A 17399-nucleotide genomic window follows, 5' to 3' on the forward strand; every position below is an offset into this window, starting at 1 on the left:
AATTTTTACCAACAAGGGCATTTAAGACAACAATGTTTTGAAATGTTGATGCCAGTACATGTACTGAAAGTAATATTGGGAGGACAAAGCAGGTTGTACCTACCTGTTTTATCACAGTTGATCTCATCACTGCCATCAGGACAGTCAGTAATTCCATTACATAAGGTATTAATGGACAAACAAAGACTTTTCTCGCAGCCAAAATACCCAGAAGGGCAATCTGGAAATAGAGCAGAAAAGAAGAGAGATAATCTGAAGCAAGTTGAAGACATTGCAACTGATGTGCTTTGCTTGATTGCTCTACTGAGTTACAAGAGTGTGTGGCCCCCACTCCATATACCAACCCTCGCAGATGTCTCAGTGGGTCATTGATGAGATGCTGGATTTTATGAGCAGAATACCCACTGAGGTATTGAAACAAGCAAAAGGGAACCTCCCAGTACAATCCCTGTTTTACCTGGAAATAACTGACAGTCATTAGAGCAATGAAAAGAATGTCATGGTTGGGCACTGCTCTCCTAATCAAGGGCAGTTGAAAAAAAGTCAGTCACTGTTACTCCCTCCTGGATTGTTACCAAATAATTCCTGTGAGCAAATTATGTGGACATGTGTTTAGAGAGGAATGGGTAAAGTTGACTATTGCAACCCCTCCCATCTAATTTTCAATAGCTTGTTAATATTCATCATTTAGGCACGAAGAGTGCAAGGTTATGTTTGATTCCCAATCACAGAATTGAGTTGCTCAGAGGTACAATCCAGGGGAAGAAGGTAAGCTTGGGAGAGTGGGGAGAAACACTCTTGCTCCTCATGGCCGATGAGTAATGCTATAAAGACGCTTTCTAACCACTCCCCCCAAAAGTTGTCCTCGCTTCCGTTGAGCTGAGGCGTGTATATGAAGAATAAACATTTGGGCAAGACACCAGCGGATTGCATTCATTAAGTAACTATATTCATACCTGAGTCAATCACTTCCAAAGACAATGGGCGGGATTCTCCGCTTGCCGACGCTGTTTTCGTAATCGACGATTGGGTGGAGAATCCCTTTTTACGACTGAATCAGGGGCGGCACCTGTTTGCAGATGCTCCGCCCCCTCCAAAACAGCGTCTTCGGGGAGTACCTCACACGCCGTTGGGACGGCCTCAGGGCGTGACCTGAAGGCCCTCCCCTGATGCTCCGTCCCCGATGGGCCGAGTTCACGACGACGCGGTTCACTTGTGCTCTCAGTTTTCGTGAACCCGGCATGGCGGCTGTGGACTGTGTCCAGCACCGCGACAGTCATGGGGGAGACCGTGCCGCTGGCCGGGAGAGTTTCAGTGAAGGCTGGGGGGACTGGTGGGGGATGGTCCAGGGGTGGCGATGGGGGGTCCAGGGGGGCACTAACTGGCAGGTTGGGTCCGCACATGGCCAGCGCCATGTTGTATGGCGCAAACACAAATGCTGCCATGGACCCAGCAATTCTCTGGCCGTTTATTTCGTAAAGGCCATGTGTTTTACGTGGCGCGGCTGCTAGCCCTTCATCGGTCGGAGGATTGGTACTGGGGCCTTGCCGATTTTTTCATCAAAGAACTGGACACATTCTCCGGAAATAGCCTCAAAATCGGAGAATCCAGCCAAATGTTTGAGATAATGTTGGAAAAGCTATCTATTCCCAGTTTCATGCTATAGATTTTCCATAATCAAAAAGCTAGTTTCTTACCACAGTTGGATTCATCACTCATATCTTCACAGTCATCAACTCCATCACAGACCCAGATCAGGGGCTTACACATACTGTTTTCACACTTATACTGGTCTGATGTGCATACTAGAAGTGGGTCAGATAAAGAATAATTGAAAAAGAGTTGATGAGAATTGAGTAAATGTTTTACTCCATAGCAAAACCTAGGGCTGCATATTACAGGTGGGGTGGATGACTGGCCGCCCCCCACAAATCACTCCCACGCCAGAATGCACCTCAGGCATAACGTGCTGGGTGCGGGATAAGTTGCCCGACAGTGGGATGAATGCACGTCACTGGGGAGGAAGTCCCGCCCTTGGGAGTTGCCAGCCAATTGGATTGGCGGGCATCTCTGGCAGTCCCTACAACACCAAGACCGCGTAGCTTGCACTACTGGCCCAATGGATCTCAAAGCAAGGTAATTATGGGGTATTGGAGCAGGAGGGTTCAACCAATTTAATGGGGGAGGGTGGGTTTTGGGTAGGAGGCGGCAGAACAAAAGTGGGGCACGATCTTAGGGAGGGTTGCCCCTGATGCGTAAAGAGCTCCCACCCCACCCACCCCCAAAGATAGTGCACCCTCTTTCATCCCTCCCTTTAAAAATGTTTCTACAAATGGCTTGCCCACTGTTGCCCAACTGCCCATGGCAACCAAATTATACAAGGCCAACATCTGGGTCAATTAGCTCCTAAACAAGCTCAATTTACCCCCGATTATTTATTTAATATGGCAGGCGGGCTGTTGATTTCGGCACCCACCCACTGCTATGTTATGGGGTGAGTGAGAAGGTGGTGGGGTTGGTACCTGCCCTATTTTACATTATCCCTCCCTGCCAAAAACAAGCACGGCGGGGGGGCAAGTAAAATCCAGCCCTTAGATTTTTTACAACTAAATCGAATAGTGCACAGAAGAAGTCAGATTAATTATAACTCGCTATCTTAAATATTGCTCTATCCTGCCAGCCATGTACATATGTGATTTCCTAATTTCCAACTGGAATCAAATGAACTAAATAGAGCTTGATTGAAAATAAAGAGAATATAATGTACTTAGAATTTTCGAAGGAGTACAATAAGGCATTTCACTAAAGGCTGGTGAGAAAATGTTATGACTATGCAATGAAATTCAGTAGCATGGGTAGAAGATTAGCAGACAGACAGAACAGAGTGAAGGTTAATCTGTGCCATTCAGAATAATCAAATATGGTATATCCCAAAGTTAATGAACGTATAGCGAGTTTTTTTCTGGCTATACGTTCATACATTGAACTTTGTAAACACAACCTTGAAATTTGTGAATGATTCCAAATTAGGGGTTTGGAAAATGACGAGGGTGACCCCTGGAAGTTGCAGACAGAGATTTACATAGAATTTACAGTGCAGAAGGAGGCCATTCGGCCCATCGAGTCCGCACCGGCCCTTGGAAAGAGCACCCCACCCAAGCTCGCACCTCCACCCTATGCCTGCAACCCAGTAACCTCACCTAACCATTTTGGAAATTAAGGGCAATTTAGGCTGGCTAATTTACTTAACCTGCACATCTTTGAACTGTGGGAGGAAACCGGAGCACCAGGAGGAAATACACGCAGACACAGAAAGAACGTGCAGACTCCGCACAGACAGTGACCCAAGCCGGGAATCAAACCTGGGACCTTGGCGCAGTGAAGCAACAGTGCTAACCACTATGCTACCGTGCTGCCCGACAGGCAGTAGAATAGACAGAAAGGTGAAAGAGGCAATTTATTTGGATAATGTGAGGTAAAACATTTTGTGCGAAAAGATGAGGAAAGGTCACAACGAAACGTGAAGTGTATGGATATATTTACATATTTATAAATACTCAGGGCTCGGGAAGTATGATTAGAGGTAGATAACAACACCTGTGTTCATATTGCGACTTTTAACGTAGTAAAACATCCCAGTAGCATTATCTCATAAAATATGACACTGAACCAAGGATATATCGGGACAGATGGCCAAGACTCTGGTCAAAGAGGTAGGTTTTAATGAACATCATAATGGAGGAGTGGGAGATGGAGAGCAGGAGTTTAGGGAAGGAATGCCAGAATTGAGTGTCTAGGCACTGAAAACATGCTGCTATAAAAATCAGAGATGCTCAAGTAGACAGAATTGGGTGAGTGCAGAGATCGGAGGATTATAGGGCTGCAGGAGATCACAGACAGAGGCGGGGTGAGACCAAGGAGAGACTTGTAAACAAGAGTGAGAATTTCAAAATTGTCGTTAGGCAGTACGGAATTTGAGTATTGTTGAAAAAAAGACATGTTGAAGCTTTTCATCTTGCACTCATCAGGATACTTTGCAAGAATTGTTGTATCCCGCTTACACTGACATTCTTGCGAAGTGTGCTGATGAGTCCAAGACAAAAAGCTTCGACCTGTCCCTTTTCTCAGCAATTTTAAAATTCTGATGGGCGTTCAAACGGGGTGTTAATGTAGGGCGACAAGCAAACAGGTGATGGGTGAACAGAACTTGGTGTGAGTTAAGATATGGCAGGAGAACGTTGGATGATCTCAAGTTGATGAGAAGAAGAGAGGCCAACAATAAGTGCATTGGAATAAACAAGTCTATTGGTAACAAAGGCATGGATGATGAGGGTTTCAGCAGCAGGTGAGTTGAGGTAGAAGTGCAGTGAGGTGATGCCAGAGATGTGGGCGTAGGCAGTCTTGGTGATGAAATAGTTGGTGGTTGGACGCTGATCCGAGGTGCGTATGTGATGCCAAGGTTGCGAGTGGTCTCAGACAGTTGGCAGGGAGAGGGATGATATCAGCACGAGGGAATGGAGTTTACGGTTGGGTGGAAGATAGTGGCTTTGATCTTCCCAGTATTTAGTTGGAGGATAAAGCCACGTGAAGGCCAACGCCATTTTGATTTCTGTCAATGCAGCCATATGTTCCAAAAGTATGGTAGTAGTGCCCTTTAAAACATTTCTACAGCCACAGTTCCAGTGCTATGTGGAGGTTTGGGTGCCTTTAGTTATAAAGAGGGTACTAATGCCATAGAAAACACAGGTTCAACAGGAAAAATTGCAAGGGCTGGGGAACCTATATGGAGAGGCTAAATATACTGTGATTATTTCCATTGGACTGGTGATGATTAAGAAAAGTTTGAATAGCCATTTTAAAATTATGAAAGAGTTTTGATAGGGTGATATGGGGCGTCAGTGAAAATTGTGGCTGAGTGATGAGAGAAGTCAGGAGAAATGTCTTTACACAGAGGATTGTTGGGACATGGGATTAATTGGCCACCAGGAGCTGATGGTACAGAGACCATAGCATTTTAAGAGAAAATTTAAATGAATATTTGAAGTCAAGGAAAAGACAGGACTATGAGGACAGCGAGTGGATGCATAGGATGAGTTTTCGATTGTTCTAGGAAAGAACAATGAAGGGCTGGATTGCTGCCTTCCATGCTGATGGAAGGATTTGCCAAGTCAAGGCAGAGTTTCAATTGGAAAATCCATAATTTCAGGCCCCCATGTGCTGTGGTGTTTTGACTCCATCGTGAGCATATTTTTTGCTGTTCATCACCTCATTAACAGTCTTGGCTTCCAGTTGGGAAGGGAACAGCATGGAGCAGGTTTCAGTTCCAGGCTGCAGCTGATAATGGAAGCTTTGGGAGGATTAGGAGGTTTTAGCAAATATGGTCCTCATCTGTAATGGTGGGTTTGATTCCCAATCGTTGAACTGTGGCAGAACGCCGGGGGGGGGGGGGGGGGGGGATCTGAGGCTGGTCTTTGCTCTCTGTCCTGGTCCTACCACCATTAAACCTAGAGGGAGGGAGGGGGGTTGGAGTTAGAAACATAGAATCTTCACAGTGCAGAAGGAAGTCATTCGGCCCATTGAGTCTGCACCCACCCTCCAAAAGAGCACGCTACCTGGCCCGCACCCCGTCCATCCCAGTAACCCCACCTAACCTTTGGACACTAAGGGGAAATTTAGTGTTGCCAATCCATCTAACCTATACATCTTTGGACTGTGGGAGGAAACCCGAGCACCCAGAAACGCCACGCAGATACGGGGAGAAAGTGCAAACTCCACAGTCACCCGAGGTCGGAATTGAACCCCGATCCCTGTGCCGTGTGGCAGCAGTGCTAACCACTGTGCCACTGCTAATTTTTACATCTCATCTCAACCCATTAATTTTTGGATTGCAAATTCCTCCCAATATTTATATGGTTTGAAATTTCTGAAGTTACACATAAATGTCAAATTACAGAACTTGGAAAAACTGACGACCAGCTTCAAATAGGTGGACAACTCAGAATTTGAATTTCTTCTTCCCTGTCTGCGATGAACCTTTCCAAATCTCTTAACTACTCCAACCTGATCTGAAGCCTTATAGTTTCTTTCACTATAGCACGGCACGGTGGCACAGTGGTTAGCACTGTTGCCCAAGGCGCTGAGGAGCCGGGTTCGAATCCTGGCTCTGGGTCACTGTCTGTGTGGAGTTTGCACATCCTTCTTGTGTCTGCGTGGGTTTCACCCCCACAACCCAAAGATGTACAGGATAGGTGAATTGGCCACGCTAAATTGCCGCTTAATTGGAAAAAAATAATTGGGTACTTTAAATTTATTTTTAAAAATAGTTTCTTTCACCATTTCCTCTCTCTCATTCCATATATCTCTACCATCCCAAACAAACCCACCTCATGCTCACTCAATAATAAGAGCTGAAGAAGTTATATCAGTGCCATAGGAGGACTTCATGGTGCTCTTCCTGCACGTACAGATGCATAAGGTGGACAAAGCACATGTTTACACCTGTTTCCGTAGCCAGCTTTTTCTGGAACTGGTGGTTAACCTGTCACCAGGGGGCACCATTCCATATCAAGCAACTTGACAAACAAGTTGTTTGGCTACATTAGGACTGCACGGGATGGATTCTCCATCTCCGACCCCTGTGTCGGGATTCCCGATCGGGCGGAGAATGGTGCGTCGCCCGAAAAACGGGATCGGTGCCAGGTGCCAAACCCATTGTGATGCTCCGTTCACCCACCAGCAGTGGCGCGCCACCCACCACATGCCAGCGGCACCTTGTAAGACCCTGATTTGCATGTATTTAAATCTTATTAGCAGGCTGGAAGCCCGATTCTCCACTCCCCCGTAATGCACCCCCCTCTGAACCGGGAATGGCGCAGGTGTAATTTGGTGCAAGTCTTTCCAAGCGGGGCACAGGCACCATTGCCGTTGAGGGGGAGCAAGGAGATAAGCAAACCATTGAAACTGCTCGGCATTTGCTAGGATGTGTAAGCCTGGACGACCTCCGGAGGTAGTGGAGAATGACTTGGTGGCAAGTGCATGGACCCGCACAGGATCGGGGTGCCCTGGCTGAGGCCTCCATTGCTGCATAAATTCATTTAAACCCACCCCCTAGCTTCAACCTGCAGGCTCCTGGCTGTTGAGACTGCTGACAGTATCCTGCAGGGGCTGGTCTAGCACACTGGGCTAAATTCGCTGGTTTTTAAAGCAAACCAAGGCAGGCCAGCAGCACGGTTCGATCTCCGAACAGGCGCCGGAATGTGGCGACTAGGGGCTTTTCACAGTAACTTCATTTGAAGCCTACTTGTGACAATAAGCAATTTTCATTTCATTTTTTTCTTTCAAATGCTCTGAGGGCTACTGGTCATGTAGCAAACCATCCAGCCTGCTCATCTGGATACCCTCATATCAAGGGGATTGGTGTGGCCATGCTCAACTGCCAGTCCACCAAGTGTTGGCACTCCTCAGAAGTGCAGCCCTACAGCAGAGGAAACAGGGGGTTAGCAGAACTCGCCCCAAACAACGGACACATGCACCAGTGCTGCCGGAACCCTCCTTGGCACACTGATACTATCAGCTAGCCCGTCCCTCAGGATTAGGAGCTGTCTCCAAGCTCTGCATGTCCACTGCATCCCTGTTCCCATCCATCCTGTCCACAGCCAGGAACCATGACCAGCTCCCTGTCACAACCAGTGTGTAAAACGCAGGTTCTACATAATACTATAGTTAAGGTCCCAGCAAACTCACACATCCCCTGCTCACCCCCATCTGTAGGACCTGCCCATACACCATTTTCTAAGCTTAGAGCCACATGCCTACACAGGATGAACGTCTCCACCATACATCCAGTTTCTCCCCTTCTGGTGGGAGAGCACAAGGCTCGCCCAGTCAGGAGACCCACAGTATACCGCACCATTACCACACTTCCCACTCCCCCTGAGGGTCAAACCGGCATCGCAACAGGGTGCTAGCCCTGGATTGGCAGTATCAGTGGGTCTTGTCTGCTGGACGGAAGATGATGGCGACTCGCTGAGAGATGAGCTCTGCTGCTCCTCAGTGTCTGACAAACTCTGACTCCTGTCTTTAAGATAACATACCACTGTCCGCCCTGAAGATCCAATTTTCAATGGGGTTGCGGGAGAAGGTGAATGGTAAGGGCTTACTCACTGGGGATGCGGTGTGCTCACACTGCTGCCACCATGCCGTGCCCCTACTCAGTGAGGGTGTAAACATGTGAGGCATTCATGTGTCATTGGCGCTGTGCCCTTGTTCCCCCCCCCCCCCAGCTCACCTGGCCACCGCACAATACCTTGCCCCAGCCCATTCTTCACACCCATGAGACAAAGGTTACAGGCAGATCGGATTGGTGGAGAAAGTGTTTAATGATGAGTGTTGTGCTCTGTGACCTTGTTGTTGCAATGGTGCACACAGAACACTTCGTGACTTAACTAGAATGATGATTTATTGATGAACACGTGGAAAGATAACAAACAGAATACTATACCGACTAGGTTACTATTTCAGATGCAGGAACCCTATGTGCGACTGTCCTGTTGTATGCCTTACTATCAATTGCCGAGTGTTCCATGTCGCATGACCGATGTCTGATGCCACCAGCTGGTTGAAGGTCGCATTACTAACTATGTACAATACTACTCATAGGAATATCACCAAACCCCCATTTCTTTGGCTATGTTAACATTTATATACAGAAGCATGATTTGTAATATCGTTCAACACATGTGGCATATGTATATACAGATTCAACTGTGCTTCAAGTAACATGAGATGCCTGTTGAATGTGGTCCTTGTGCACAGTTCATTGTACATCTCCGACAGGATCACCCCGCTGATCTTCTGGGCTCCTGTCAGCTTTCCGACGCCACTTTTGCTTCCGGACGATTGGTTTACGTGCAGGTCTTTTGTGACTTAGCCTTTTGACGTGATGTGTCCTGAAGGCCGGTATCCTTGCTGGCCATGCCTGAGTCACTAGCTTCTGTGTCACCAGCTTCTTTCATGTTTTTCCGCAATGCTTTTTGCTGCTGCGTCGTTGTGTGCTCTCTGGCCTTTCGGCCACATTACCAATGTCTTCTTGTTCAGCATCATGAATGTCAGCCACATCGACATTTCTAGTTTGGTGGGGAGAGTGAAAGCTGATCTGGCAAGGTGGGATGGTCTCCCTCTGTCACTGGCGGGTTGGGTACAGGCGGTTAAATTGAACGTGTTTCTGCGATTTCTGTCTATTTTTCAATGTCTGCCAATTTTCCTGCCAAAGGCTTTTTTCAGAGAGATTGAGGGAAGGATTACTTCGTTCATATGGGGAGGGAAGGTGGCCAGAGTTAGAAAGGTGCTGCTGCAGAGGGGAAGGCAGGCACGGGGTTTGGGTCTTCCGAACCTGATGTATTACTACTGGGCGGCGAATGTGGAGAAGGTGCGGAGCTGGGTCAGAGGGGTTGATTCCCAGTGGGTCAGAATGGAGGAGAGTTTGTGCAGGGGGTCGGGATTGAAAGCACGAGCAACAGCGCCGCTCCCGATGGCCCCGGGGAAATACTCAGGGAGTCCGGTAATAATAGTTTCATTGAGAATTTGGAGGCAGTTTCGCCAACACTTCGGGTTGGGGGCAGGGTCAAGGAAAATGCCGATTCGGGGGAGCCACAGATTTGAGCCAGGGAGATGGGATGGACATTTTCGGAAATGGGAGGAGAAGGGAATTAAGACACAAAAAGATTTGTTTCTTAGGGGTCGGTTTGCAGGATTGAAGGAGCTGGAAGCGAAGTATGGGCTGGAGCAGGGGGAAATGTTTAGATACATGCAGGTTCGAGATTTTGCCAGAAAGGAGATACGGAGCTTCCCGGTGGAGCCGGCCTCCACATTGCTGGAGGAGGTGCTGACGACAGGGGGACTGGAGAAGGGGGCAGTGTCGGCGGTTTACGGAGCTATTTTAGAAGAGGAGAAGGCACCACTGGAAGGGATCAAAGCAAAGAGTTGGGAGAGGATATGGAGGAGGGGTTCTGCTGTGAGGTGCTCCAGAGAGTGAATGCCTCCACCTCGTGCGCGAGTTTGGGGCTGATAGAGTTGAAGGTGGTACACAGACCATACCTCACGAGGGCGAGGATGAGCTGATTCTTTGAAGGAGTAGAAGATGTGTGTGAACGTTGCGGGGGGGGGGGGGGGGGGGGTGTGGGGGGGGTGCTAATCACGTTCATATCTTGTGGTCCTGTCCAAAGCTAGAGGATTACTGGAAGGAGGTTTCTAGGGTAATTTCTAAAGTGGTGCATGTGAAACTGGACCCGGGCCCCCGGGAGGCCATATTTGGGGTGTCGGACCAACCAGGGTTGGAAACGGTGCGGAGGCAAATGCTGTAGCCTTTGCCTTGTTGATCACCCAAAGGCGGATCCTGGTAGGTTGGAGAGCAACCTCTCCACCCTGTGCCCTGGCGTGGCGGGGGGACCTGTTGGAATTCTTGACTCTTGAGAAGGTTAAGTTTGAACTGAGGGGAAGGATGGAGGGGTTCTACAATTCATGGGCATTATTCATTATGCACTTTCAAGAACTGGATAACATCGAACATTAGTTGGGGCGTGTGGGTGGGATGGTTCGGGGGAGGAGTGCGGTGTGTGTTAATGGCGACTATGGGTGATCCCTAATTCCTTTAAGTCATTTATTTGTGTGAACATGCGGGCTGATGTTTGGGGTTTGGTGGGAGGATGGGATCGTTGTTATTGATATGGGGATTGACATAGTTGTTACTGATTATTGTTTTTTGTTGGTGGGTGTAAATTTGGGAGAAAATGTGAAAAAGGAGAATAAAAATATTTAAATTTAAAAAAAATGAATGTCAGCCACATTGCTGATGTCTACTTGTTTGGTGTCGTTGATGGGACTTACAGTATCCCCCACTCTCCTCGTCCTCTTTTTTTTTGGAAAGCTTTGTGACCAATTTCAAAGTCAGCAGCGAGTCTTGCCGAAGAACTTTCACTTTAACACTCCATGCCGTGGAACTTCAGGAGGACTGAAGAAATTGAGGAATGAGTCATTATGTACAGTTTTCAAAGCTGTTTTGTGAGTGCTCCGACCCTTACGCTTCAACTTTGTTTTAATGGTTTTCAGTGTGATAATTTTTTTTTCTTCCAGTCGATCTGGCACCCTGTGCATCCCGTGATTGCCGGTTCGTCAATGAATGAGAATTCAAGTTTGTCAGGCTGTGATTCCAGCTGATATACTTTTGTAATCACCTCATTTGTAAAATACTCATTTGGCTCAAACTTAAACTCCAGAGTGAAGCACATTGGCCGTTCACGTTCTGAACATTTAACATTCACATCATGTAGATGCATTAATATAGGCTCATCATCTCCTGTATCATGTCACTGAGTATATACACCTTCTTGAAGACTGTTAACCAGAAGTCCGGAATTCCCTTTGGCTCTTCCATCTCTTTATCTGATTTGTCGTCCTCCGTCTCGATTTTCACTTGCTTCTCATCGAATAACTGCAACAGCATATCTCGTTGAGAATCATAATAATCGGCTGGCCACTCGCTGTCTGGAACATACAGCTGCTCAACTAAGTTCAGGGCCTCACACGCATCCGATCCTATGATGGACTCGCTTTTCATGTCCACAATGGAAAATGGTAACATGTAAGTTGTGTCATACATGCATAATTCAAGCTCACATACACCCAGTGTCTCAATCGCCTTCCCATTGTAATGTATCGGCAGTCTTGGCTGATTTACAACTTTCGGCTTAACGTGTAGCCCGTGCAAATTGTTCAGACCTAGGAGGTTGGCCCTCGTTCCCATGTCGAGGTCACATTTTATCAATGTGTCATTCATCACCACTAGATTTTTCCATCTGCTTTCGATGGCATCAGGTTTGTCATTACTGTCGCCACAACTATTCAGAAGGACTCTTCACTTTTTATGGTCGGACTCCTCTGGTCCTTGGTTGAAATGAGATCAGTGAGGAACTGTTCTTCCGGGGGCATCTCATCAATTGTGTTAACTGCTTTGAATTGGTCACTGTAGGATGCAAAATTGTTTTGCAAAATGAATTATATGGCCACCCCTAGAACATACTTTTCCATATGCTGGACATTGCTGTGGGCCATGTCGATTGCCACATTTCTGGCTTAAAATGACCACCCGCAGTGAGACCATGTTTCTTTTTCGACTGCATCACAGTGCTCTCAAAATGGCCGCCCACACTGAGACCACATTTCGTTTTCAACTGCGTCACAGTGCTTATGGCACCAGCATCTTCTCCCATATTGGCGCTCAAATTTGTTTTGCTGAGCGTGCTGGTCTGCTGTGCAGCCCACTCATTGCATGACATATCTTGATATGATTTTCTGATTGAAGCTCTTTTTTCTGGGTACACGTACTAAATGTGTCATATTCACATGCTTCATTTTTGTTCCAGAGAGCAATACCGATCAAAGTACTTTTTCATCTCAGCATGGCTCTTGCTCTCCTCCTCACTGTCACAGGTGAAGGTATTGTATAGTTCTGTTACTTGAGGACTTGCTACCGTGAGCAACAACGTAATAAGCCTCTCGTCAGGCTGTGCCTGCAGGCCAAGGGCGACAATATAGAATCCGAATTGCTGCTTAAAAGCATGCCAATTTTTTTCTACATTACCCAAGATATGAAGCTGGTGGGGTGCCTTTAAAGCTTCCATCTCTAACTTCACTGCTGTTTACTGCATTGAGTCCCCAATGGCCGTATTTCACCAGGTCGGTGGATGGATCTTCTCTTTTTCTTCGGCCTATTTTGCCTCGTCTTTAATTAGAATGATGATTTATTGATGAAAAAATGGAAAGATAACAAACAGAATATTATACAGACTAGGTTACTATTTGAGTTCCGTGAACTCTCCTGGAATTACCCTATGTGTGACTGTCCTATTGTACGCCTTACTGCCAACTGGTGAGTGTCCCAAGTCATGTGACCGATGTCTGACGCCACCAGCTGGTTGGAGGTCACATTGCTAACTATGTATAATACTATTCATAGGCATATCATTACAATGAGCATTTACAATAAGTGTGCACTTCCTCCTTACTACCTACTCCCTCTACACCCATGCTAACTAAGTGTTACTTAACTTTCTTATCTTTCGTGCCCTACCATTTCTTCTAGGTGTTACCCCAGACAGCACATCAGGAGTAGAGGTGGCCTGCTGCTTTCCTCACCCTCTGTTCTGTGATGTCCTTGTCGTTCGGCCTTTGGAGGGCCTGGGCCTGGATGGGCCGGCCGGCTTTTGGTTGTCACAGATGAAAATTAAATGAAAAAATGAAAATGAAAATTGCTTATTGTCACAAGTAGGCTTCAAATGAAGTTACTGTGAAAAGCCCCTAGTCGCCACATTCCGGCGCCTGTTTGGGGAGTCTGGTACGGGAATTGAACTGTGCTGCTGGCCTGCCTTGGTCTGCTTTAAAAGCCAGCTCTTTAGTCCTGTGCTAAACCAGCCCATGATGGCATGTTAGCCTGTTCTGCCCGCAGCCCAGCAGATGCAATTAATGTCAGGTTGGGGGGATTCAGAAGGGCTGAGATGTCCCAGCCGGGATAGACCCATGACCTCCTCCTCACAAGGGGAGCTCTCTGGCCTTTGGGCGACTCCATTGGACAGAGGGGAGGCCAAAGAGAGCTCCGGAGGCCCCACCTGGCATTGTCAGCCCTGGAGGCCCATCCTTGCCTGAACCATGATGTTGATGCCCTCAATCATGGAGCACTGAGACTGAATCATGTTCCTTAGTGAGTGAGCATGTCCCTCATAACCTCAGTCATGTCCCTCTGTGCCTGTGACATGTCCCTTGTGACTGGCTAAGGTCAGTCAGCGCCCGACCAATACTCTTGATGCCCTCAGCCATGACCCTTTGGGAATGGGCCAAGCTCTGGAGAGCTGCAGCAGTGTCCATCTGACATCCAGGACATGTCCACCTGTGACTGGGCATTCCTGTCCTGCACCTGAGCCATGGACAGCACAGCACAGTGTGCCAGAAGCCTTGGACGTTTTGAAACATGGCTCTGACGTCTTATCCCAGGCCTTCCACTGCGGCCACCACTCGTCCAGTGTTAGCCTGGATGCCACGCATTGTCAGCACCATCTCCTGTGCCTGAACTCCTCCAGCTTTACTTGCAGGCACTGGAATGTTGCTGCCACCCCCTCATGTAAATTCTGGCTCTGCTTCTACATCTGCACCAGTGATAGAATTATCTTTTTCAGAAGCGCTACATATGTCTGGGTGACAGTTGTACCCGAGGATCAGGCAGCCCTCGGCTCCATCGGCAGTCCCTGCCTTCACCTGATGTGCTGAAGCGTATGTGTGGTGCTCACCAGAGGGTGACCCAGGAGTCTGATCACTAACATTATCCACTGAGGTAATAATCTGCGATGGTGGATGGTGCAGGTGAAAGCAATGCTGAGACACTGGTGTCTTCTCCGGAGTGGTGCTCCGGGGTGTTCTGAGGATCTGGATTGGGGGGGGGGGGGCAGCGACCACGGATGGCCCGGTTTCATCTGATTGGAATCCTGCAGACAAAAGACATGGTGAGATCTTGGGAAGGACTGGTCTTTGGGAAAGGGGTGACTCACTTGCTGTCGGGACTTCTGCATTGCATTGGGCTCTCAGTTATTTATTGCGTGACACTGCCCTCTCCTCCACCTCCCCCGCGGGTTGCAGGGCCCTTTCCTCAGAGGGGATGTGTACTCAATTATCTGGGATGCCCCCCTCCCATCTTCTGGAGCTCCTGGCGATTATGGCCCACTTTATCCTTGGGAACACGGAAAGGACATAATATGACACTGGGAGGCGGGTTTTATGGTGTGTTTGTGCTGGTAGCACCTGTATGCAAGGCTCTTGGCAAAAGAGGACAACACATGTGTTGGGAGTTCGTGGAGTGTAGCTTGTAAGGGCGATGCAGGAAGGTAGGGTTGGCCTCTTGGGGATTGGGGGCAGGTGTGAGGAGTGAGGGACGAGAGTGATGCCAGGGGCACAAAGGTGGTTACTCACCCGAGTTGATCGAAGGAAGTTGTTCATCTTCTTATGGTATTGCATGCCAGTCTCACCTCAACAATTCCAACATCATTCAATGTCAGAATCCAGGTACCTTGGTGCTGGTCTTTTAGCAGCCATCTTTTTGGCTGGAATGACAGTCTGTGCTGAGTGGAGGGCTTAAAAGCTTCTCCAACTTGTCAGGCTCTGAATGTGAATCCCGACTCCAGCGAATCAGACGCCTGCGGGGCCGGGACTCTGGCGGCTGCACATGGGCTGCTTACCCGGCGGGACCTCGGAGTTCTGGCTGCGGGGGCCGTCCTGGTGGGGGGACGGGGGGGGGGATCTGACTCCGGGGGAGGCCTCCACGGTGGCCAGGCCCGCGATCGGGGCCTACCGATCGGCCGGCTGGCTAATTCCAGGGGGGCCTATGTTCCTCCGCGCGGGCCCCTGTACGGCTCCGCCATATTGCCCGGACCCGCGCAAGCTGTGGTGCGTCGGCTTTCGAGCGCTGGAGCAGCGGACACTACTCCGGCGCAGTACTAGCCCCCTAGGAAGGGGTTAATGCCTGGGCCTGGAGGCCCGTTGACGCCGGAGTCGCTCGCGCCGGCTTTGATTCCTGTTTATTTATAACAACAAGAGATAAGGCAGGCAATAATTATACTAGAATAATGGCGAGCTGATCTACTACTCACCCCCCCTTTTACTGTCCCACCCTCTACCTAAACACACACAAGACATACACACGCAGAGGGAGGGGAAGGGGAAGAATAAAAGAGAATTAATGTGAGATGGAAGATGAGTGCCCTTGCTTCGGATGTTGAAGCTGTTTTTTCAGCTGACTATCCTTCCAGAATACAGACTGATTGAGAACCACCAGTTGGATGGCAATGAGGGCCTTCTGGCTGGAACATTCAGTCTGATCCTCAGACTGTGGGATTTTAAAGAGAGTTTTTTAAACAACTAGCCCTGCCTGCAGCTATTACCAGACTGAACCTCCTTGCAGTTCAATCTGACTGTAGGGAGAGAAGGGTCTTTACTTTGAACCATTAGGCAGAGTCCATCAGGTAGAGGAGAGAGATCTGGGTTGTGGCCCTCCAGCTTCTTGACCAAACTGGAACAAAAACCAGATGAAGCCTTCCAGTCCCTGGCAGAACACTCCGGGATAGTCAGCACCAATCAGTATAGACTATCAGCTAAGAGCCCTGCAAAGTAAACAGCTCATCCATCAAGAAGAGCCATCACCGATGCCAGCACATCCTGCTGTATTCCTTTTGTTTTAAATTAAAGGTGAAGTCCATCTTAAAGGTGTAGGTCCCAATAATTGTCCAGGTACAAAATTTATGCAAGCCAAAACAGAACAAAATAAAGGGAATAAACAAGGGACAAACCGGGATTAACAGGAGGATCCTTACAATGGTCACAGTTTGGCTGTTGTGCATTATGGGGTTACCTCAGCACAGTATGGGAACTTGAAATCCCACACTGATGTTTATCACCCAAGGCTGACAGGCAGTAAAAGCCTTGGATCGATGTACCCATTCTCTCCTGATCCAAGAGGCAACCCACCATTTCCTGCTGCTGTTCCCAGTTACTACTCAATAGTTTCTTCCACAATTCAGCCCAAAGCACTACTTGAGGAACCAAAATAATTGGCAGAATTTCATCAGCAAACGATGACTCAGGAGGAGCATCTCAGAAGAGCTGATGGTTGGCACAAAACAGGATTAGTCGGCGTCTATAGTAACCATACTTTTCACAGCTTTCAAATTTAATGATAAATGTCTTAAATACATTGACACATATAATTTAATTCTGTTCATAAATATATATTTATGGTTTAATCCTTAGGCCTAAATGTGTGCAATTACAGTGACTGATTGAGACCAAACCTTGACAATGTTGGTACTTGTTGGCACCAATGCGTTTGCTAAGCATCACTTTCAACATATGGAAGAAAGAATGTTTTTTGTTTGACTTTACAGCAAAGTAATAGCCACAAATTTGAATAATTATTCATGTTGCTACACGTATAACGCAGAGCTTTCTACAAAGAAACAAAAGTGACATGGCTTAGTCAATGGGCATATTCGGTAAATTCTAATTGTGCAATAGAATCTAATAGACTAAAGTGCCTATACAGCATCTAAATTTAGTGCTTCAAATGGCTGGTTTGGAAAATATTTATTATTTTGTTACTTTGATTGCAGTTAGGATACATCAGGAATCAGGAGTTGCACGGTGGCACAGTGGTTAGCTCTGCTGCCTCACAGCATCTGAGACCCGGGGTCAATTCTGACCTCAGATGACTGTCTGTGTGGAGTTTGCACTTTCTCCCATGTCTGCGTGGGTTTCCTCCAGGTGCCCTGGCTTCCTCCCACAGTCCAAAGCTGTGCAGGTTAGGT

At 47.8% G+C, this 17399-nt stretch overlaps 1 protein-coding gene across 1 annotated transcript in view; it reads right to left on the bottom strand.

The window, feature by feature from the left end:
* Nucleotides 1-17399, bottom strand: part of LOC140427856 (suppressor of tumorigenicity 14 protein homolog) — a 318812-nt gene that overhangs the window by 69496 nt on the left and 231917 nt on the right. Inside the window, exons 13-14 of the mRNA XM_072513648.1 lie at nt 1698-1805; nt 104-220 (exon numbers count right to left, since the gene is read on the bottom strand). Coding sequence (XP_072369749.1) covers nt 104-220; nt 1698-1805 — 225 coding nt within the window. The remainder of the gene's footprint in view (nt 1-103; nt 221-1697; nt 1806-17399) is intronic.

This window comes from Scyliorhinus torazame, chromosome 8, assembly GCF_047496885.1.
Source record: "Scyliorhinus torazame isolate Kashiwa2021f chromosome 8, sScyTor2.1, whole genome shotgun sequence".
NCBI lineage: Eukaryota > Metazoa > Chordata > Chondrichthyes > Carcharhiniformes > Scyliorhinidae > Scyliorhinus > Scyliorhinus torazame.